Source organism: Anomaloglossus baeobatrachus, chromosome 5, assembly GCF_048569485.1.
Source record: "Anomaloglossus baeobatrachus isolate aAnoBae1 chromosome 5, aAnoBae1.hap1, whole genome shotgun sequence".
Lineage (NCBI taxonomy): Eukaryota > Metazoa > Chordata > Amphibia > Anura > Aromobatidae > Anomaloglossus > Anomaloglossus baeobatrachus.
In genome coordinates this window covers 205,488,616-205,512,022 of record NC_134357.1, presented here as the reverse complement: position 1 = coordinate 205,512,022, position 23,407 = coordinate 205,488,616, and the positions used below count along the sequence as shown (strand labels likewise).

General features: G+C 43.2%; 1 protein-coding gene across 2 annotated transcripts in view; it reads left to right on the top strand.

Annotated features, from left to right (window-relative positions):
- The window catches only part of ADK (adenosine kinase), a 639,077-nt gene that overhangs the window by 217,097 nt on the left and 398,573 nt on the right, over window positions 1-23,407 (top strand). For both annotated transcript variants that reach the window (XM_075347320.1, XM_075347321.1), the window contains exon 4: window positions 179-257. In XM_075347320.1, the coding sequence (XP_075203435.1) occupies window positions 179-257 (79 nt within the window). The remainder of the gene's footprint in view (window positions 1-178; window positions 258-23,407) is intronic.

Genomic DNA, 23,407 nt, shown 5'->3' with positions numbered 1-23,407 from the left:
GTGCTTTATGTTCAGGTTGTGCTTTTCTACCCTTGGTTTTCTCAGCTCACACCTTGTAAGCTAATGAGTGCAGAGTGTCGTTACCTACATCCCAGCCACACAGTGTTAGATTTTGGCTTCTCAACTTCTCCCTTAGGAACTGCCTTTTAACTGATCCATCTCTTACACTTTCTTGCAGATTTGAAGAATTGGTGAAAAAGTTCAAAGTTGATTATCATGCTGGCGGATCCACTCAGAATTCTGTGAAGGTGGCACAGGTTGGTTGCCTATCACTTAGTAGTAAATGTATATTACATGTAACATTTGGATTGAATATCAGCAAATCGCATTCATTCTAAGGCTATGTGCGCACGTGTGCGCTCAGCACCGCACCTAAAAGGTGCGCTTCAGAGCGCAGCTGCAAAGCTCCATTCTGAAGCGCATGCTGCCGGCAGAGAACGTGCGCTCTGCATGCTGCCTCTCCCTATAGACAGCATGCAAACCGCACGGAAGAAGTGACATGTCACTTCTTAGAACGCAGTGATTCGGGCAGCAGCCGAATCGCTGCGTTCTAATACGCCACGTGCGCACAGCTCCTGCACAATCTCCATAGACTGTGTAGGGGACGCAGGACGCATGCAGTTAAGCTGCGGTGCAGAACGCAGCGTAACTGCATGCAATACGCACACGTGCGCACATACCCTTAGGGTCAGTATGAAAATAAGATTACAACACATCAGTAGAAAATCTAGCATAAAAATGAATGATAGCGGCCCATGACACAACTACTGGCCTCAGGTTACAATACCGTTAACAGGTGATGGGCCAGTGTAATGTGAAATCCAGACAATCTAGCTCTGTGGTGGGTGCAGTTGGCAGCTAGATTTAGACAGCCGGCAGGGATGTTTTATTTATTTAAAGTGGATTGATCACCAGATTTCACAATACAAACTACTTTATTTAATAGGTCTTTTGAGAGTGAGTACATTTCCTGTGAAAATCAATGTCAGAACGGCCGTATAATCTTAAGATTGAGGCCAGGTGCAACTATACTGAGTACTGTGAGATCTTAGCAACTGGACGGACACTGAGGATCTGTCAGTTAGGCTGGCCGGGTGGACGACATTGAGCCTAACATTAAGAAAAGATTGTATTGCTAGCCTGAAATGGATTTTCAAAGTAAATACAGCATTTTCATCAGGCCTAAGATCTAATTTGCAGCATACCTTGAACATGTATAGTATGATATAGAAGCAGGCTCATCTCTTGAGCGATTGGTGCTAGCAGATTAACCTCTTAGATGCAGCTGACAATCGAGGCTACAGGATTTAACCCCTTAACAACTACCGATGCACCTATTAACAGCGACAGCTAAGGGGCCTTATTCCTCACTGCCGCATTTTCACTACACTCAGGAATATGGGTATAGTATAGTGTCAGAATATCTCCAGGGTTTCAGCTACCGCGGACAGCTGAGACCCTGGAGATCATGATCCAGAACATTTTTTTTTTCAGTCTATGGTCATATGATCGCTGGCTGTTATTTGTTTACAGGGCTGTGGAGTCGGTAATCCAAACTTCCGACTCCTCAAATTCCCTAATTCAGACTCCAATTCCCTCTTACAGTTGAAACCAGAAGTTTCCATCCACTATTTATAAAGACACATCTGCATGTTTTTCTCTCTATCTGACATGAAATCAGAATAAACCTTTCCTGTTTTAAGGTCAATTAGGAACCAAAATTATTTATATTTACCAAATGCCACAATAATGAGAGAGAGAATGTTTTAAAGCATTTTTATTACTTTCTGCAAATTTAAAAGTTTCCATCCATTTCATTAGTATTTGTACCATTGCCCTTAAACTGTATGATTTGGGTAAAACGTTTTGGATCTCCTTCCACAAGCTTCTCGCCATAGCTGGTAGGAATTTGGGCCCATTCCTCCTGACAGGACTGGTGTTACTGATCCATGTTTGTAGGTCGCCTTGCTTGCACCGGCCTTTTCAGCTTTGTCCATGAATTTCCAATAGGATTGAGATAATATTTATTGTTATAATAATAATAATAATGTTCACTTATATAGCGCTATTAATTCCATAGTGCTTTACATAGATTACCAATTAGGGTTTTGTGATGGATGCTCTAAAATATTGACTTTGTTATCCTTAAACCACTATGTAACCAGTTTGGCAGTATGCTTCTGGCAATTGTCCATTTGGTAGACCCATTTCCACCCAAGCTTTAAGTTCTTGGCTGATGTCTTGAGATGTTGCTTCAGAATAGCCACATAATCTCCTTTCCTCATGATGCCATCTATTTTGTGACATGCACCAGTTTCTCCTACAGAAAAACAACTCAACAATATGATACTGCCCCCCCCCCCCCCCCATCCCCATGTTTCACAGTTTGGATGGTGTTCTTAGGCTTCAAGGCTTCTCCCTTTTTCCTCCAAATGTAATGATGGTCAGTATGGCCAAACAGTTCAGTTTTGTCATACCACAGGATCTGTCTCCAAAAATGAAGGTTTTTGTACCTGTGTGCATTTGCAAACATTAGTCTGGCTTTTTAATGTTTCTTTTGGAGTAATGGCTTCTTCCTTGACACAATATTCTGCCAGCATCTTCACAAGGTCTTCTGCTTTTGTTCTTTGGTTGATAGACACATGTCTGAACCGGTCTCCTTCTTGAGCGTATGATGGCTTGACATTCCCATCTTGTTTGTACTCGCGTATAATTGTATGTACAGATGAACGAGGCACCTTCAGGTATCTGGAAATTACACACAAGGATGAACCAGACTTGTGCAAGTCCACAATTCTCTCCCTATGATCTTGGCTGATTTCTTTTGATTTTCCTATGATGCTACATAAAGAAGCAGTGTGTTTCAGGTGTGCATTAAAATACATCCACAGGGGTGTGTCTAACTCAGATGTTGCCAATAAACCTATCAGAAGCTTCCAAAGACATGACATCATCATATAGGCTGTCCCATATAGTTTAAAAGCATAGTACACTTAGTGTATGAAAACGTTTGACTTTGCAAAAAGTAATAAAAATGCCTTAAAATATCCTATCTCTCATTATTCTGGAATTTGGCAAATATAAATAATTTTGGTTCCTAATTGACTTAAAAGAGGAAAGGATTATTCTGATTTCATGTGAGAAAGACATGCAGATGTGTCTTTTTAGATAGTGTATGTAAAAATCTGGTGTCAACTGTACATGACTCATGTTTGTGATAAATGTACTGTAGTAAATTGGTAACATCACTACTTATGTAGCTGAAGTGCAGCACAGATTCATCTCATCTAAAAGCCTAGATTCTTTGATCAGGAATAGAACAGACATTTCTAGGACATTTCATAACTTTCCCAAATTCTTATGAAACAATATTCATCACATACTGCAGTGAACCGCTGTACCCAATTTTTTTATATATTTTAGGCATCGGTCCATTTTAAACCGTCTCCACCAAAATGGGCACCGACTCAGACTACACAGCCTGTAATAGATCACCTTACCGAAAAAAATAAATCGCATTTTAAAGTAATTTCTCTTCTCTGACGTTATCAAATCTGTCACATGAGAAAAGTCTTTTTGAAAAATGACCGACGCATATGCTGTGCGCCCGCCGAAATGTGCCTTCTCCACCTAGCAATGTCAGGAACCAATTTAATTGGTTCCTGACATTTTATGACTTTGATAGATTCTAACACAATGTTCAAATCTCCAATATTTAGAAAATATGGCGCATTTGGGTCGGCCTTTCTCCTTTCCCTCATAGTTGATCTGAGAGAGGGAGACAAGTGCTGCTAGTGGAAAAAAAAAAATCATCTAATTTATTTTCAATCACCACAAATTCTTCCTGAATATCCCCAATAACCTGGTCATCCCCCTTCCCCCCACATCATAACCCTAGTTAGAATAATTGTTTTTTATATTATTTTAGAACTACCTTTTTAGATTTCTTTGTGATTAGATTAGGATTTGTGCTAAGGTTAGAGAATGTTTACCGTGGAGCAGGCGTACATGCTGCTTTGCTCCAGCAGTTCAGGGATAGATACCGAATCTGCCTCTGAGGTAGAACCATTTTCAGACAATGATGACTTTGCTTCCTCCACAGGATCCCACAGCCTGATGGTAGTGAAGTCAGTGGTCACTGCTGAAACACAAGCGGCAAGGCCCAGTACTGATGTTCCCTCTCCACTGTAGTATCCTGACCAGTCCTTTTCCCCTCAAATTCCACCGATTTAGCAACCCTTAGTATAAATGTGGAAGTCACCAATTTTACCCCCTTTGAGTTTTTCCAATTTTTTTGTCACCCCAGAAATTTTCCAATTAATTTCCCACCAAAACAAACCTATATGCCCATCAATATATATCCTAAAATCCCACATCCACCCATTTCCATCCCTGGATCCTCACAAATGTTTTTTATCGTTTTTGTTTTTACTAAAACACATCTCCGCTCCTACTGGGCAACAAAAACTGTCCACAGCAGCCTAAAATTTGCAGCCGTCATGACCCTATCCCAATATGAGACCCTTTTGAGATTCCTCCATTTTAGTCAAAATTCCCAAGCCCCCCAAGAAGTGACCACAATTATGATCTGCTAAATAAATTGAGATCCTAATTTCCCTTCTAAAAGATTTGTTTTTAATTCCTATGCGCCTGAACAAAATTGATGAGTCCTTAATGAGTTTCAAGTGCTGTTTGTCATTTTGGCAGTTTATCCCTGTCAAGCGCATCCAATTATACAAAATGTGCAAAAGCACAAGCGGGTGCATGTGCACCTGTCTCATTTATGAAGGGAGAAACCACAAAATTAAATCTCTACACTGTCTCTAGATAGGTGGCACCCCAGGTAAAATTGTTTGGGAGCTAATGACCCCATTTCTAGAGAAAGGTTACCACGTGTACACCAACAATTACTATACAATTCCCTCCACGCTGCAAATACAGGGGCCTTTGGGACAATCAGAAAAAAAACAAGTAGGTTTTCCGCCACAGTTGGTGTCCTGACGTTTGGATAAGTACACGTCATTTTCACTGGCAAGTGACCAACTACTTGCAGTAAAACGGAATGACAATAAGGACGTCTACATGCTGACCATACTGTGACTGTCAGAGATAGGGGTGCCACCAGGGACAAGCAGAAACCTCTCTGAGTACAATAAATGTATGGGTGGCATTGACCTGTCGGACCAGGTATTTCAACCATATCTGTTAAAACGTAAGACCGGGGCCTAGTACAAAGAGGTAGCAATCTACCTCCTAGAGATTGCTACCTTTAACAGCTTTGTTTTATAACTACATAAGAATCAGCCTCCAAATCGGATGATGTTCAGAGACTGTCAGAGCGCCGTTTCATTCTTCCCATCCCTCTCACTCCTACACAAAAGTATCCACAAAAAGATTTCGTGTTTGTAGAAAGCACAGCAGAAGGAGCGATTCCCAGTACTATTGCCCTCTCTACCCATCCCAACCAGCCGTTTGTATCTCCCCCGTTTTGAAACCCATCTCACAATTAATAAATTGGCATGAATTACACCAAATTGTGTGATAGGGTCTTTTTTTTTTTCTTCAAATTTTTTTCAAATTATTTACTTTTATATCTTCAGTTTAGTGAGCCCCAGTAGAGAGTATTTTTTTGGGGTCAAGTAATAAAGAGAATCTTTTCATCAGTAAAACACCTTTTACCCCATTTCACAATTAATTCCTAGACTTGATCACTCACGTAACAAACTATTACTCAGACAAATTCTCACCCCCATGCCCACATCTGCATACTCCAGAACGTGGACCCCAAAAAGTTGAAAAATCTGATCATTTGACAACTTTCTGGGACTTGATCACGCACTTAAACTTTTTACACCATTTATCTTAGTTTGATTGTTATTATGACTGTCTTGCTACACAAAACCTTTCTTTGTATGCATATTACTTACCATATTTTTTGTTTTATAAGACGCACTGGTTTATAAAACGCACCCTAAATTTACAGAAAAAAATAATATGCAGTCTGTTTTATAATCCAGTGGTGTCTTACCAGTAGGGGGTCACAGGAGGCAGGGCAGCAGTGCTGGAGTACAACAATGCTGCGGGTGGTACAGAAGGGGGCCCAGATGCTCACTGGGGGTGCTGCTCTGTGCAGTGCTGTTTTGTGCCAGGGCTGTGGAAACCGCTCTGCTCTGTGCAGGAACTCTGCTTTGAGCGGGGCAGCTCTGTGCACAGTTCATTATGAAGATGTCGGCGATGTGGGCTTAAAAAAATGGCGGCCGGAGTCGGCATATGCGCAGAAGAGATCTTGAGCCGATAGCTCCATCTACGCACACTCTGACTCTGGGCGCCATTATTTGAAGACCTCACCGCCAACATCTTCAGAATGGCCCATGCGTTACCGCCCTCTGCACAGAGCAGTCCTGCGCTCACAGCCCCGGCACAGATCAGCCTCGTACAGAGCAGCGCCACCCGCCGCACAGAGCAGCGCCCGCAGCACACCGCATAGCATTGCCCCTGCTTCCTTTGACCCCTCTTCACGACCCCCCCGGTAAGCTACATTCGGGTTTTAAGACGCATCCCTCATTTTCCTCCCAAATTTTTGGGAGGAAAAGTGCGTCTTATAATCTTAAAAATCCGGTATATATTTATAATGGGTGATCTGGGCACGATCATTTTATTGGAGGATCTCTAAGAATGAGGCTATTTGATATTCATACACTCTGGGCTTTATTGCATAGTCCTTGGAGAAACTTCTGTACAGGACAATACTTTCATAATTCTGTAGTGGATTGGGTGTTTTGTGCACATAGCGGCTCTTGCCTTGGCAGGCAGGAGCCTGTTTTGGTGTTCCACGTCACTTGGCAAATTCATCCCTAATATAGAAATTGATGGAGCTAAACAGAGATATTGTACAACCAGTCTCTTTGAAATATAAACCTGTCCTCCTTGCCTGGCTGGTGTTCTTTCATCTTTGCAACAAACGCATGTTTGCCACAAAGTTGGCTGTACTTTCCTACACATTTTGAACATTTTTCCCTTCACTCCAGTAAAGCTTATGCTTCCTGCTACAATATACACAATTGCAGCATAACTGTTTTGCTAGCCAGACTAAGATTTTAAGCAGCAAATTAGTTTTCAGGGGCATGCCGCCCTTTGTGAGTAATAAGTCCTGGAATGATTTTCTTGTTTGGTAGCACAATGTCTCTGTAAGCTTTGAATAGGTCCTGGAATTCCATTAGTTTTACTCTGAAGACCATATGGTGCACCATCTATTATAGGCACAGCCGTATGTTCAGTATTCACATTGGGGCAATATTGGATGCATTTCTGAATGTTAAAAAACCAGTGTTATATAATTTAAGGTGTGTGTCTCAGAGCGTAAAAAAAAATCCTAAAAGTGATTGTAAAAAAAATGGATATTGTAATATTTCAAACTTTTGCGTTGCATCAACTGCATAAAAAATAGCGGAATCAAACTACTCACTACCTCCCTAGATAAATACATTAGAGGGTATAATTTACCAAAAAAAGACATTTATAGGGTTTTTTCAGTTCTTGAAAAATACATGCTCTGCAAATAAAACACTATTCTAAATAAAGGCACATTTATGTTAAAAATTTCAATTATTGCTCCTTCCCTTCCAAGCCCTGCAGTTTGTCCAAAAAGAGGTTTCTGACCACATGATGAGTAACACCACGTTCATAAGAAAGTGGATAACTAATTGTGGGGTGCAATTTTTGGTGTTACCTTTTGCAAAAGTGAGAAATTTCGGGCTAAAGCAACGTTTTTTGTGAAAAACAATGAAAATTTTCAATATAAATTCTGTGTAGTGCCTATGGGTTTAAAATGCTCATTATACCCCTTGTGCAGCTATGGCTTCCTAGTCAAGTGAGGCAGTGACCTAGGATCTTGTTCACACCAGCAGTCTTTTATTCACACCACACAAGTGTTACAGACCTGGAAACCCGGAACACAGCCGATTCACGTAAATGCTGTCCTATAAATGTCCCAATAGACTTCTGCACTGCTGTAGGAATCTCGAGTGCAGGGTTCCACAAACAATGTCCGGGTCTCTCAGTACTGGCCTGTGTTACTCCAAACAGCACTATCTGCTCCAGCAGCCTGGATCCCAAGTGAGACACATCTTGCTGTGCACTGCAGGATTAAATGCAATTCCCCGGACATGAGCCTGTTGCAAGAAATATCAAAAAACTGACCCTCACATCCAACAAATGTGAACAGGAGCTAACTGAAAAAACATAGCAACTACAAATGCAAACAGTTGCACACTGAAAAAGCCAAAAATGTACTAGGGAAAATATGGCACTGCATTACTGCAAAAGAGAGATTTTTAGTTTATGTATTGGCCAATGCATGTAAGCCCGGACACCAAACGGCAAGGTATATCTCTGTATTCCGGGAACCTAACTTAAATACCACTATCTAGGTTAAAAACATCCATATCTGGGAAAAATGCCAGGTCTTGAGCCTGTTGCAAGACCGGGACTGGAGGGAGAGACCTGTCCCACTGCCACACTTACAGAACTCTCTAAAAATAAAAGCCCTAACAGGTTTACTTAAATTAGTAAAAGGAACGGGTATTTCAGCCGCGCCATCACCACATCAGGGAACGTGTTATTGATTTATGTCTTTATTTTTTCATGCACAGGTCTACGCGTTTCAGGAGACTCTGCTCCCTTCATCAGGACAATCGGCGAGAAAAACACAATTTTATAAGATTCTTAAGATTTTATGTTTTTCTCGCCTGTTGCCCTGATGAAGGGAGCCGAGTCTCCTGAAATGCGTAGACCTTTGCATGAAAAAAAAAGACAACAATAACACATTCCCTGATGTGGTGATAGCGTGGCTGAAATACCCATTCCTTTTAATACTTTCCACATCCAACTCGGGGCTGCAGCTGTTCACCCGGACACATCCTTGCTGTCATAGCGGTTGTGGCTTTCACAACCCCTATAGGTGAGTTGCTCACTTTTTATCATTCTCCCTTAATTGTGGTAAGACCCTATTGCGCTTCTTCTTCCACAGCCATTTTATCTAGGTTTACCTAAACAAAATACATGGTCAAATAGCCTGACCAAGTTCACGCTCTTATTTTGTGTTGCACTCACAGCGGTGTCTGTGACTATACCACACTCCAGCAGGTTTCACAAGAACTCCAAGTACATTCTGGGGGACACATAGCGACCTTCATATATGACACCTATCACTGCCTCACACCCTAAATAAAATCATTGCGCGTTCTAGTTTACAGAACTGGGTCACTTGTGGGAGGTTTCTGCTGTTTAAGTGCCTTAGGGGCCCTGCAAATGCAAGATCGTGCCCTCAATCTGGATCAGCCGAATTTGTATGTAAAAATTCACATTGTGCTCCTTCTCTTCTAAGCCCGGCCATTTGTCGTAACAGAAGTTTCTGACCACATGTAGAGTATCAGCGTGCTCAGAAGAAAGTGGGTATCGAATTGTAGGGTCCAGTTTGTCATGTAAATGTTAATAAATTGAGGCAAAATCAGCATTTTTAGGTTAGATGTTTTGGTTTTTTTCATTCCACTTTTTGTTAATTCCTGTGAAGCACCTGAAGGGTTAACAAACTTTTTGAATGTGATTTTGAGCACTTTAAGGCTATGTGCCCATGGGAGCCCGTACCTGCGGATATATCCGCAGCGCTGGCATCCGCAGCTATTTTTAGCTGCGGTAGTACAGCGGAATAGCTGCGGTAAACCTGATATTCATGTGATTTACCTGCGGACGTCCCGGCCTCTTTCTCCATAGTGGAGGTCCGGGCTTTCCGCAGGTAATTCCGCAGGAATAATTGACATGCAGTTATGTGCGGCTGCGGGACATTCGCAGGATATTCCGCAGCCGCACATTCCGCAGCGTGGACACAGACACTCCCCATGTCTCATAGGGTAAGATGGGGAGTGTCTGTACTTGCTGAAACCTGTGGATTTATCTGGAAAATCCAGATAAATCCGCAGGTTTTCCGCGTCAAAATCCGCAGGAGCAAGCTCCCGTGGGCACATAGCCTAAGGCACAATGTCATGTCCTCGGCCGTATCTGTCCCTTTAATGCGGGCTTGCATGGAGTGCCTCTTATTCCTGATTCCTGATCAGAAGACATGTGCAGCTAACAGGCGCTGATAGATCTCTGATCCACCCATGCCTGTTACCCCCTTAGGTTGCGCTGTCAAACACGTCCATATTTGCCAAGGTCCAATTTTTTTATTATTACTATCGTTTTATTTTCAATGGGGCAAAAGGGGGGGGGCTTTTTTGCCCCATTGAAAATATAACGATCTGATCAATAATCTGATCAGTACATGGTTTTTGGTGTCCACAACATCGCATTAAAGTGCAGTCACAGACGATCAAAACATCGCATGTACACAAAAATAGTATGATTAAAAATGTCAGCTAAAGACACAACCAATAATCCATCACTGAACCCCAGATCCCGAAAAATGAGAACGCTGCTGGTTAAGGGGTTAAAAGCCTGTCTGTTTATTAACTGTTTTTTTTTGGGGGGGGAGTTAACTTGAAAAAGACGTTTATTCTGCGTTGTTTAATAAAGAAAATCTGTTTCCACATTGACAGCAGCAAGAACTGTTTTCTTGCAGCCAAACAACCTAATTTTAAAGTTGTTTTTTTTTCCCCTACTGGTGAAATCTATCTGCTGGATCACCCTCCGCCATGATGCAGCAGAAACTGTGTCTCCATGGTGGCTACCCCATAAACTCCTAGGTGGGCAACACCATTGTTTTCTCCTATTGTGTGCGCTTTTCCCTCTTGCAGTATCTCCTGAACATATCATGAAGTGGCATAAGCTGTTTTTACAGTTTACTATGGTATGGTGTAATCAAGTGATGGCTATGAATATATTTAATGTTGGAAGTTTACAGACGTGGTGTGAACAGGCTCAAAGATATATTCATACAAAGTTTACAAAAAAATCTCTCCTTTTTCACTGTCTACTACTGTTTGGGTTTTTTTGGTGACTATATGTATCTGTAAGTCGAACGCATTTCACAAATCAGTGCAGTCATTGCTCCACTGTGTCTGAGCTGACCGTAAGCTTGTCAGGGATTCCCTTCCATTTCTATCTTCTTACATTCCTGCCGTAATTTCACTTCTCCTTCTCTAGTTGTGTCCATCCCACCCCACTTATCCCCCTCACTCCATTTCATCACTCACACATCATTTCTCCTATAAAGCGTTTGTAGCTGGGAATGTTGCCATTTTGGATACAGTGAGACATGTCTGGGGCGGTTTGCAGTCATGGGAAAAACTTGTATGGATTTCCTTTCTGTACATTGATAAGGAGGCAATGTGCCAACGAAGCTTACCATAACAGAGTTTCTATTTGTTCTATAAATTCTTTGTATGTAATAACATTGTAAATTTTCCAGGTGAACTAAGAACTAAAAACTCTTTTAAATTGTATAGGGTTTATTTGAAAGTACTTGATTTAAGTTGTTTTAATCTTCACCTATTTAAACCAAAAGTAGAAATGAAGAAGATAAGCTATATTATTGCTGACTCTGGACTTGTCAGTTACACGAAGTCATTAAGGCTGGTTTCACACTACGTCTTTTTAACATCCGTCCTTAACGTTATTTTAGCGGACAAGCGGATCCAGTGCAAATGCGTTTTCATTTCAATGCATTTGCAATGGACTCGCGTTAACATCCGTTCACCTGCGTTTGCCTGCGTTATAGTGAGGATCCAGTGACTTGCAGTTTTTTAACATGTTTCAAAAACGCTACTTGTAGCGTTTTTGAGCTCCGTCCAAATACTGCAAATTGCTGGATCCTGACTATAACGCACGCAAACGCAGGTGAACGCTGGCGTGCTGATAGACAGGATCCTGCTTTTGTACTGAGCATGCCCAGAAAGTACTGAGCATGCCCAGAACCAGTCTCGCGTGATCTGTCTATCTCTCTACTCCCTCCCTCACCCTCTCTCTCTCTATCTATGTCTTTCCCCCTTCCTCTCCTCCCTCTCTCTCCCACCTGAGAGCTGCGGACACTCGTAACCAAGGTAAATATCGCGTAACCACTTCTCTTAGTTACCCGATGTTTACGTTGGTTACGCGTGCAGGCAGCCCTGCTCCTAGCAGCTGCAGACACTCGTAACCAAGATAAATATCGGGTATCCAAGGCCGATGTTTACCTTGGTTACCAGCGTCTGCAGCTGTCAGAAGCCTCCTCCCAGTCTAGCTCCCCTCACTCCCGATCACATGACTCCAATGCCCGCCCCTAAACATCCAGTGCAGGATCCTGCAAAATAACATATGCGTTTGCATACGTTATTTGCTGTAAAAGCAGGATCCGTACTTCCGCTAAAAAAACGTTTTCAGCGGATGTTAAAAAGACGTAGTGTGAAACTAGCCTAATTCTGTCCCTTATAAAATAATAAAACAAACAAAAACGTTTCTATTTGTGATTTTTTTTTTATATGACTTGGAATATGCGTCTTAAATCATGAAGCTTATACAGACCATTCATGGGCACACATCCAAACACAGGTTGTAACTTTCTTTTTTTCTTACTTTGGTACTGATACTTTAGAATTGTGCATGCACACTAATTTGACGTAGCATACATTCAAATGATAACGTTACAAATAGAGATGGACGAACACGTAGATTTTTGTATATGGGGGGACGAACTGGTTCAGGACTGGACTTAAACCCAATCTTGAGCCTAGCTGTCAAACCCCATTCAAGTATATGGGGATCCTAATATGTATGCTGTAAAATGGTGTTAGTAATGGTTAGGGGACTGTATAAGCTGGAGAATTTTACTTAAAAAATCTCCCATGCAGCTGTCACACTACTTCCGGGTCCACTCTTAAACCCTCATGCATATTCACCCTCGTCCACCCTCTGTGACAGTGTCTGTGATTGGTTGCAGACAGACTTCCAGCGTGCCAGCATCTGTGATTAGTTGTGGAGTGTAAAAATAAATAAGTGGGGAAAATATGCTATAGGGTCCCTAACCCCAGATATTGATACCCAGCACAGATGAACCATACATCTACAGGCTGCATGCCCCAGCTGTGCATATTATCTTGGCTGTGTATCAAAATACGAAAGACCCCATGCAACTTTTTTTAATTATTTAACCCCTTCACGACTGGCCGATTTTTTTGCTTTCCGTTTTTTTTTTGCCATTCTTTTTCTGAGAGACGTAACTTTTTTATTTTTCAGTCAGTATGGTCATGTGAGGGCTCATTTTTTGCGGAACGAGCTGTACTTTTAAATGAAACTATCAGTTTTACCATATAGTGTACTGGAAAATGGCAAAAAAATTCCAAATGCAGAAAAATTGCAAAAAAAGTTCGATAGCACTATGGTTTTTGAGATATTTTATTCACTGTGTTCACTATATGGTAAAACTGATGTGTGGGTATGATGCCTCAGGTCAGTGCGAGTTCGTAGACACCAAACATGTATAGGTTTACTTTTATATAAGGGGTTAAAAAAAATTCGGAAGTTTGTCCGAAAAAAGTGGCGCACGTTTTACGCCATATTCAGTGACCCGTAGCGTTCTCATTTTTCGGGATCTATGGCTCAGTGACTGCTTATTTTATGCGTCTTGAGCTGACGTTTTTAATGGTATCATTTTTGCGCAGATGCTACGTTTTGATCGCCTCTTATTGCATTTTGCGCAAAAGTTGTGGTGACAAAAAAACGTTGTTTTGGCGTTTGGAATTTTTTTGCCTCTACGCCGTATACTGACCAGATTAATTGATTTTATATTTTGATAGATCGGGCGTTTCTGAACGCGGCGATACCAAAAGTGTGTAAATTTTTTATTTTTTTAACCCTTTAATTTTCAATGGGGCGAATGGGGGGTGATTTGAACTTTTAGGTTTTTTGTTTTTTTTTAAATTTTTAAAACTTTTTTTTAACTTTTTTTTTTTTTTTATTTTACTAGTCCCCCTAGGGAGCTATTGCGATCAGCATTCCGATCGCTCTGCAGTATCTCCTGATCACAGCTACACAGCTGTAAACAGCAGATACGCTCTTTCTCTTTTGCTGTGCCGCTGGCACAGCGAAAGTGAAAGCAAATCATGTGTAGTACAGGAGTCATCACATGACCCTGTGCTACCATGACAACTATCGGAAGTCACGTGATCGCGTCACGTGACTTCCGGTATCAGGCGGTAAGTAAAAGTTTACCGCGACCGCACTTATAATAACGCTGTCACGTATTGACAGCGCCATTTAAGGGGTTAATCGGCTTGAGCAGATAACGATTCTGCTCGTGCCTAGCAGGCACACATCTCAGCTGTGATAATAAGCTGAGATGTGCGCCAATTGCGGCATGCTGCTGCCGGCAGACCGCGAGCAGTAACATTATGACATTTAGGACGTAATTTAACTGCCCGTGGTCGTTAAGGGGTTAAATTAAATAATTTTAAAAATGGCTTGAGGTCCTCCCCATTTTTGATACCCAGGTGAGATAAATCGGACAGCTGGTATTCTCAGGCTAGGGAACACCATGGTTATTGGGCCACCCCAGCCTAAAAATAGCAGCCTGCAGCCACTCCGAAATTGTCACATCCGTTAGTTCCGCCAATGTCGGCGCTTTACCCGGCTCATGCTGATTTGTTCTGGTGTAGTGGCAATCGGGGTAATATAAGGGGTTAATGGCATCTGTCATCAAGCCCGAGGTTAACAACGAGGAGCGGTCTATGAGAAATCTGCACCAATTCTGCATTTCCTTGCAGAAAAACGCATCAAAATCGAATTCTGTTTTTTTTTTTTTTGCTTTTTTCTGCCAGGAGATGCAGATTTTCTGCAACAAAATACTCAACATGCAAACATATCTTAAGCCAGTAATCCGGCATGGAGTTTGAGTTCACCTGAGATCACAGCTGTGGTAACTGCGAGCTGTGACCTGAGGCACGTCACCACTTTTACAGCTGCGTTTCCGTCACTGTGTCATGGATGCCGCACTGTTCGGTCACATTTTCTACACTGTGTACAGAATTATTAGGCAAGTTTGTGTTTTAGAGGATTTTTTTTAATTATTAATCAACAACTATGTTCTCAATCAACCCAAAAGACTCATAAATATCAAAGTTTAATAATTTTGGAAGTTAGAGTGGGTTTCTTTTAGATTTGGCTATCTTAGGAGGATATCTGTTTGTGCAGGTAACTATTACTGTGCAGAATTATTAGGAAACTTAATAAAAACCAAATATATTCCCATCTCACTTGTTTATTTTCACCAGGTAAACCAATATAACTGCACAAAATTTTGAAATAAACGTTTCTGACATGCAAAAACAAAACCCCAAAAAATTAGTGACCAATATAGCCACCTTTCTTTATGATGACACTCAACAGCCTACCATCTATAGATTGTCAGTTGCTTGATCTGTTTACGATCAACATTGCGTGCAGCAGCCACTACAGTCTTCCAGATACTGTTCCGAGAGGTTTACTGTTTTCCCTCCCTGTAGATCTTACATTTTATGAGGGACCACAGGTTCTCTATGGGGTTCAGATCAAGTGAACAAGGGGGCCATGTCATTATTTTTTCTTACTTTAAACCTTTACTGGCCACCCATGCTGTGGATTATTTGGATGCATGTGAGGGAGCATTGTCCTGTATGAAAATCATATTTTTCTTGAACAATACCGACTTCTTCCTGTTCCACTGCTTGAAGAAGTTGTCTTCCAGAAACTGGCATTAGGTCTGGGAGTTGAGCTTCACTTCATCCTCAACCCAAAAAGGTCCCACAAGTTCATACCAGCCCATACTAGTACCCCACCTCCACCTTGCTGGCTTCTGAGTCGGAGTGGACCTCTCTGCCCTTTACTAATCCAGCCTCTGGCCCATCAAGAGTCACTCTCATTTCATCAGTCCATAAAACCTTTGAAAAATCAGTCTTAAGATATTTCTTGGCCCAGTCTTGACATTTTATCTTATGTTTCTTGTTCAAAGGTGGTCGTTTTTCAGCCTTCCTTACCTTGGCCATGTCCCACAGTATGGCACACCTTGTGCTTTTTGATACTCCAGAAACGTTGCAGCTCTGAAATATGGCCAAACTGGTGGCAAATGGCATCTTGGCAGCTTCACGCTTGATTTTCCTCAATTCATGGGCAGTTGTTTTGCGCCTTTTTTGCTCAACACACTACTAGCTACCCTGTTGGCTAGTTGCCATGAAACGCTTGATTTTTCGGTGATCACGTTTCAAAAGTTTGGCAATTTCAAGACTACTGCATCCCTCTGCAAGACATTTCACAATTTTGGAATTTTCAGAGCCCGTCAAATCGCTCTTCTGACCCATTTTGCCAAAGAAAAGGAAGTTGCCTAATAATTAAGCACACCTTATCTAGGGTGTTGATGTCATTACACCACACCCCTCCTCATTACAGAACTACACATCACCTGATTTACTTAATTGGTAGTTGGCTTTCAAGCCTATACAGCTTGGAGTAGGACAACATGTATAAAAAGTATCATGTGATCAATATACTTATTTGCCTAATAATTCTGCACACAGTGTAATGTCTGCACCCAAATACTCAATGTGAAATTTTCTGCATGAAATCTACATCTCCTGGCAAAAAAACGCATGTGGTTTTGGTGTGTTTCTTGCAAGGAGTTATAGATTTGGTGCAAAAATGTCTGCAACCAAACACTGAACGTGTGCACATCGTCTAATCCGGTAATCCGGCATTGAGATCAATGACTTAACCTGAAGTGAGGTCACTGAGTTGAATAAGTTCATTTTAGGTCAGTTCATCTGCTGTCAAATGTATGGAAGGAGATTCTGTGGTCAGATGTGAACAAAATGTAACTTTTTAAACACCAAGGTAAACCCTACGTCTGGTTCAAAACCAACACCGCTCCTTACCCTAAGAACACCATCCCCACAGTGTACTACGGTGGTGGCAGCATCATGCTGTGGGTATGTTTTCGGCAGCAGAGACATGGAAAATTGTCCTAGTCGAGGGAAAGATGAGTGTACGAAATACAGGGATATTCTTGAACCCAACCTGATCCAGTCTGTCACTGATTTGACACTGGCACATAGGTTTATCTTCCAACAAGACAATGATCCAAAGCATTCTGCTAAAGCGGCTTTCGACTGGTTGAAGGGGAAACATGTAAATGTACTGGAGATGCCTAGTCAAAGTCCAGACCTTAATCTATTTGAGAATCTGTGGTCAGACTTGATTGCTGTTCACCAAAGGAAACCATCTAACTGGAAGGACTGGAGCTGTGTTGCTATGAGATAATCAGATCTGCAGTGTGCGTTAACCGCATTTCTGTTGCAGGTAGATGCCACTTAGTTTTCATAAAGCTGGCCAAAATGTCTAATGCATCAGAGCTGGCATATCTAGAATTTTCACTGTGCAACCTCCACTGCATGCTTATTTTTGGAAAATACTTGTGGGGGCATAATAGTGTCTTCATCTCCATATGAATTCCCAAGTGTGTGTAATTTCTACATTTGGGTCACTTTTAGAGATTTCTGATGTCATGGCACCAAAAGAGTTCTCCGATTAGTCCAGAAGAATCTGTGTCGATATTCAAACAGCAGTTTTTCTTTCTGAGCCCTCCTGTATGCCCACATATGTGATATTGCGGCTTTTAGAAGAAACTTTGCATTAAATTGTGGGGTTTATTTTCTCTTATAACTAGAGATGAGCGAACCAGCTGCGGTTCGGCTCGAGTTCGGTTCGTCGAGCGGAGGTCTCGTTCGAGTTCAGTTCGGCGAACGTTCGACGAACCGAACTCGAACCGCATAGGAAACAATGGCAGGCAATCACAAACACCTAAAAACACCTAGAAAACACCCTTAAAGGTGTCCAAAAGGTAACAAACAACTCACAACACAACACAAACACATGGGAAAGTGACAAGGACATATACTCATGCGAAAACAAAATAGCTGGACAAGGAAAAAGAGGACGAGACACAGATATAGGCATGGCACGCCCCTCTAAAATCATGTAAAACACCACAAGGTGACTCCAAGCGGAGTTCTCCCTTTTTTCCAAAAATTGGGCCACACACACACACACACCCACCCCTTCAGTGGCAGCACTTGTGCCCCAGTTGTACACTTCACAGCTAGATTTGCATCAAGCACATTCAAAAATACGCCATACTTAACCGTCCCCAGGATGACACCGGGGTAGGTAGCAAAGTCTTTCCTGATCCCAGCGCTGTGCATCTTGGATCATTTTAAAAAACACAGCAAGCAAGGGTTACTCCAAGCGGAGTCTCCCTTTTTTCCAAAAATTGGGCCACACACACACCCACCCCTTCAGTGGCAGCACTTGTGCCTCAGTTTTACACTTCACAGGTAGATTTGCATCAAGCACATTCAAAAATACGCCATACTTGGGTAAAGAGGGAGGAAAGACATTGCATATAACGCACAACCCACAATGAAATAGTCCCTGACGAAGCCGCAGCGGCGGCGATACGCGTGGGGTGATCCCTGTACCCCTTGTTTGCCTTGCCACACTGTTTATGCTCTCCTCCACTGGACTCTGCAGCAATCTTCTATACTTTTATGCTGCTCCATTGGCATGCACAGGTTTTTCCACTTCTTACTCCCTTGGGCTTTATTTAGGTGAGCCCTCCTCCCTCCCTTCCCAGGGAACAGGTTTCAACCCTGGATTGCCAGGAACTTGTGGGCCCTGTGCTTCTTGCCCAGCAGGGCTATAATGCCCTTATGATCATACAATGATTTATTCTGCAGGTCCAGAGGTATTATAGGTGATTTAGCCTTATATAGAGCTATTTAAATTGCATGGTTTCTGGCTATTGTTTCCAGGACTGATTGTAGTCATTTTCCATCCTGACTGCATGTGATACTCCTGGTCTTTTGGCCTTTTGTATATATATATTCTACCAGTTCGCAATTTATTTCCTATTTGTGGCTTGGCTTCACTAGTGTACTCTGTTGAATTATGATAATTATTATACACTTGTGGGTACAGGATCTTGTTTTTTCTACATGTTTTAATTGTTTTTAAATTGTATTTTTGTACTGCTAATAAAGGTTCTTGTATATTTTCATTGTGGGTTGTGCGTTATATGCAATGTCTTTCCTCCCTCTTTACCCATTACGTGTTCCATTGCATTATCAGCACCCCCTTTATTGATTTATTTTGCTGTTGTGGTGCATTCTCCCCCCTTGCTGTAAATACGCCATACTTAACCATCCCCAGGATGACACCGGGGTAGTTAGCTAAGTCTTTGCTGAACCATGACTTGTTCATCTTGGCTCCTTTTAAAAAACACAGCAAGCAAGGGTTACTCCAAGCGGAGTCTCCCTTTTTTTCCAAAAATTGGGCCACACAGACACCCAATCAGTGGCAGCACTTGTGCCCTAGTTGCAAACAGGATGTTTTGATTTGCATCAAGCACATTCCAAATCCACAAGCATTTACTCTCCCCAGGATGACACAGGGGTAGTAAATTCCTTGTGGATCCATGACTTGTTCATTTTGATGAACGTTAGTCTGTCCACATTGTCACTGGACAGACTCGTGCGCTTATCTGTCAGCACACACCCAGCAGCACTGAAGACACGTTCAGAGACAACGCTGGCAGCTGGACACGACAAATCTCCAAGGCGTAACTGGAGAGCTCTGGCCATTTTTCAAGATTTGAAGCCCAAAATGAGCAAGGCTCCATTTGCAAAGTCATGGCATCGATGTTCATTTGGAGATACTCCTGTATCATCCTCTCCAGCCGTTGACAATGTGTCAGACTTGTTGTCTCTGGTGGCCTTGCAAAGGACGGTCTAAAAAAATTATGAAAAGATTCAATAAAATTGCTGTTACCAGCAACAGATACGGTGCTACTGGTACGGGTAGACTGTTGAAGATGACGAGACCGTTCCATGTTTGTCAAGTTACAACTGGGAGATTCACTCCCTGCACCTGCACGGTTGTTTGGTGGAAAAGCCGAGCTAAGATCGAGTAACAGCTTCTGCTGATACTCCTGCATATGTGCGTCCCTTTCTATGGCTGGAATTATGTCACAAAATTTGGACTTGTACCGGGGATCTAATAGTGTGGCAAGCCAGTAGTCATCATCACTTCTAATTTTGACAATACGAGGGTCATGTTGGAGGTAGTGCAGCAAGAAGGCGCTCATGTGTCTTGCGCAGCCATGCGGACCAAGTCCACGCTGTGTTTGTGGCATAGAGGTGCTAACCGCTCTTTCTTCCTCTGACATCGCCCCCCAACCTCTTTCAACTGAAATTTGACCAAGGTCTCCCTCATCCGCTGAGTCTTCAATGTCCATGGACAGTTCGTCCTCCATTTCTTCATGTTCTCCTGCACCTTCCTCAACATTTCGCCTGCTACCATGCGCCCTTGTTGATCCCTGTCCCCCATGGTCCCATGCCTACCGCGTTGGTGATGATGAACGTCTGGACCTTGGTGATGTTGTTGTGTCTTGCGCATATGAATCCTCCTGTAGTTCCTCCCCTTCCTGTTGTCCCACCTCCTGACTCCGAATAGTGTTTAGCGTGTGCTCCAGCATGTAAATGACTGGAATTGTCATGCTGATAATGGCATTGTCAGCGCTAAACATATTCGTCGCCATGTCGAAACTGTGCAGAAGGGTGCATAGGTCCTTGATCTGAGACCACTCCATCAGGGTGATCTGCCCCACCTCTGCATCTCGTTGGCCCAGGCTATATGTCATGACGTATTGCACCAGGGCTCGGCGGTGCTGCCACAGTCGCTGTAACATGTGGAGAGTCGAATTCCAGCGTGTCGGCACATCGCATTTCAGGCGATGAACTGGCAGGCTGAAAGACTTCTGGAGCGATGCAAGTCGCTCAGCTGCGGCGGTTGAACAGCGGGAGTGAGCAGACAGTTTTCGTGCCCTGGTCAGAAGGCCATCTAGGCCGGGATAGTGTGTTAAAAATTGCTGGACAACAAGGTTCAACATGTGAGCCATAGAAGGCACGTGTGTCACCTTGCCCAGGCGAAGGGCCGCACCCAGGTTTGCAGCATTGTCGCACACGGCCTTACCAGGCTGCAGGTTGAGTGGAGACAACCATTTATTAACCTCAGTCTCCAGAGCTGCCCACAACTCAGCCGCTGTGTGACTCCTATTTCCAAGACATGTCAAGCTAAAGACCGCCTGATGCCGTTGCGCTCTGCTGCCAGCATAGTAATGAGGGGTGCGTGATTCCTTCTGCGCAGTGAGAACGCTGGTGGCCTGACCAGGCAGGCTTGGGGCGGAGGTGGAGGACCCAGATAAGGTGGAGGAGGCAGAAGCAGTTGCGCAACTTGGACAGACAGAGGATTGACACACAAGTCGTGGGGACGGCAAGACTTGTGCAGCAGACCCTTCACCATCTATCACCATAGTTACCCAGTGCCCAGTCAGCGACATGTAACGTCCCTGTCCATGCTTACTGGTCCAAGTATCGGTGGTGAAATGCACCCGTTCACACACAGAGTTTCTCAAGAAAGCGGTGATGTTGTGTGCGACATGCTGGTGTAGTACGGGCACACCTTTCTTAGAGAAGTAGTGGCGACTGGGCATCTGGTACTGGGGCACAGCGACAGACATAAGGTCTCTAAAATCTTGTGTGTCCAAAAGGTGGAAAGGCAGCATTTCAGTAGCCAAGAGCTTACAGAGGGATAAAGTCAACCTCTTAGCTTTGTCATGGGTCGCAGGAAATGGCCTTTTATTTGTCCACATCTGAGGGGCAGAGATCTGGCTGCTGTGTGTAGACGGTGTTGAGTAGGGTGTCCCTGGAAAAATGCAGGTTTGTGAGGAAAGTGCAGGCGTAGACATGATGTTGCCTTCATCCAACGTTGGTGCTATCGATGTCTGAGAGAGCTGTACACATGTACTTGTTTCCCCTTCCAAACCAACTGACGACCTACCAAGCAAACTGCCTGTTGCGGTTACAGTGGTGGAAGTTGTGCGTATTAAACCAGGTGTGACAGCTGTCCCCACAGTCCTAGAAGATGAAGAGCGTGCGGATGCACTGGAAGGGGCAGGAGGTGGATGGTTCGCTCCACTAGGCCGCATTGCAGCACGGTGAGCTTCCCACTGGGACATATGATATTTATTCATGTGACGATTCATGGAAGAAGTTGTCAAACTGCTGAGGTTTTGCCCTCTACTAACAGAATCACGACAAATTTTACAGATCACATAATTTGGGCGATCTTTTGCTATGTCAAAAAAGGACCAGGCTAGGCAAGGCTTAGAGGCCATGCGACCTGCTGAGCCCCCCCGACTAGTGCTCAGAGGCAGAGTGGTGGCTGAGGATGCAGTTGTAGACGTGCTACCAGTGCTCCGACTCTGTCCAGGAAGGCGCAAGGTAACTTCGTCGTCAGTTGCATCCTCCTCCACCGCCTCTGTTGACCTCCTCGAGTGCCTGACTGTGGGTTGACAGTAGGTGGGATCTAGAACTTCCTCATCAATTGTTGTGTTTGCACTCCCCTCACCCTCAGACCGAGCCTCTTCTTGCCCTGACCGAATATTTAAGTTATCATCCCAATCTGGTATCTGCGTCTCATCGTCATCAATATGTTCCTCATTGTCTATAACAACAGGTGTTACAGTTTGTGAAAAAGGGTCAACATTATACTCAGAAACTTGGTCCTCACGGCCTGAATCAGAGTCACAAAGGTTCTGGGCATCACTGCAGACCATTTCCTGGTCTGTCCTCACTGTAGCTTGGGAGCAGACTTCTGATTCCCAGGCTATAGTGTGACTGAACAGCTCTGCAGACTCAGCCATCTCAGTTCCACCATACTGTGCAGGGCGGATGGAGACTTCAGAGCTGGGAGAATGCAAGTGTGATTGGGCTGACAACTCAGAGGACTGGTGTTTTTTGGATGCGGTAGTTGAGGTGGCGGAGAGGGCACTTGTTGGACCACTTGAGATCCATTCAAGCATTTTCCTTTTTTGGCCATCATCTACCTTTGTTCCAGTTGTTCGTGTCCGTAAAAAAGGGAGCACATCGGATTGTCCACGGTAAGTAGTAGACATCTTACTTTTGCTGGAAGATGGTCTATCTTCAGCAGATGTTAATGGAGCTTTGCCACCTTCCCCACGGACAAACCCTTTTTTTCCTTTTCCAACACGCCTGTTCCCCTTTCTACCAGCATCTGTCATTTTGCCGCTCATTTTGATTGCGACAAGATTGTGCACTTAAAATGTGGTAGTAAAAATTGAGAGGTGGTGTAGATTTCAGCGGTGGTCTAGCTTTATTAACAGCAGAATAAACAACAATAATTATCCCTGACAATGCAACTACGGCCCTTAAACTGGCAGCGTAGTTTGCTAGTATAATGGCTTAGTAACAATGAGCTTGAGTGTGCAAAGGGCAGGAGGGTACAATGGCAGGGTTGTGGGTCTGGGTACAGGAAAGGAAGCCTCCCTTTCTAT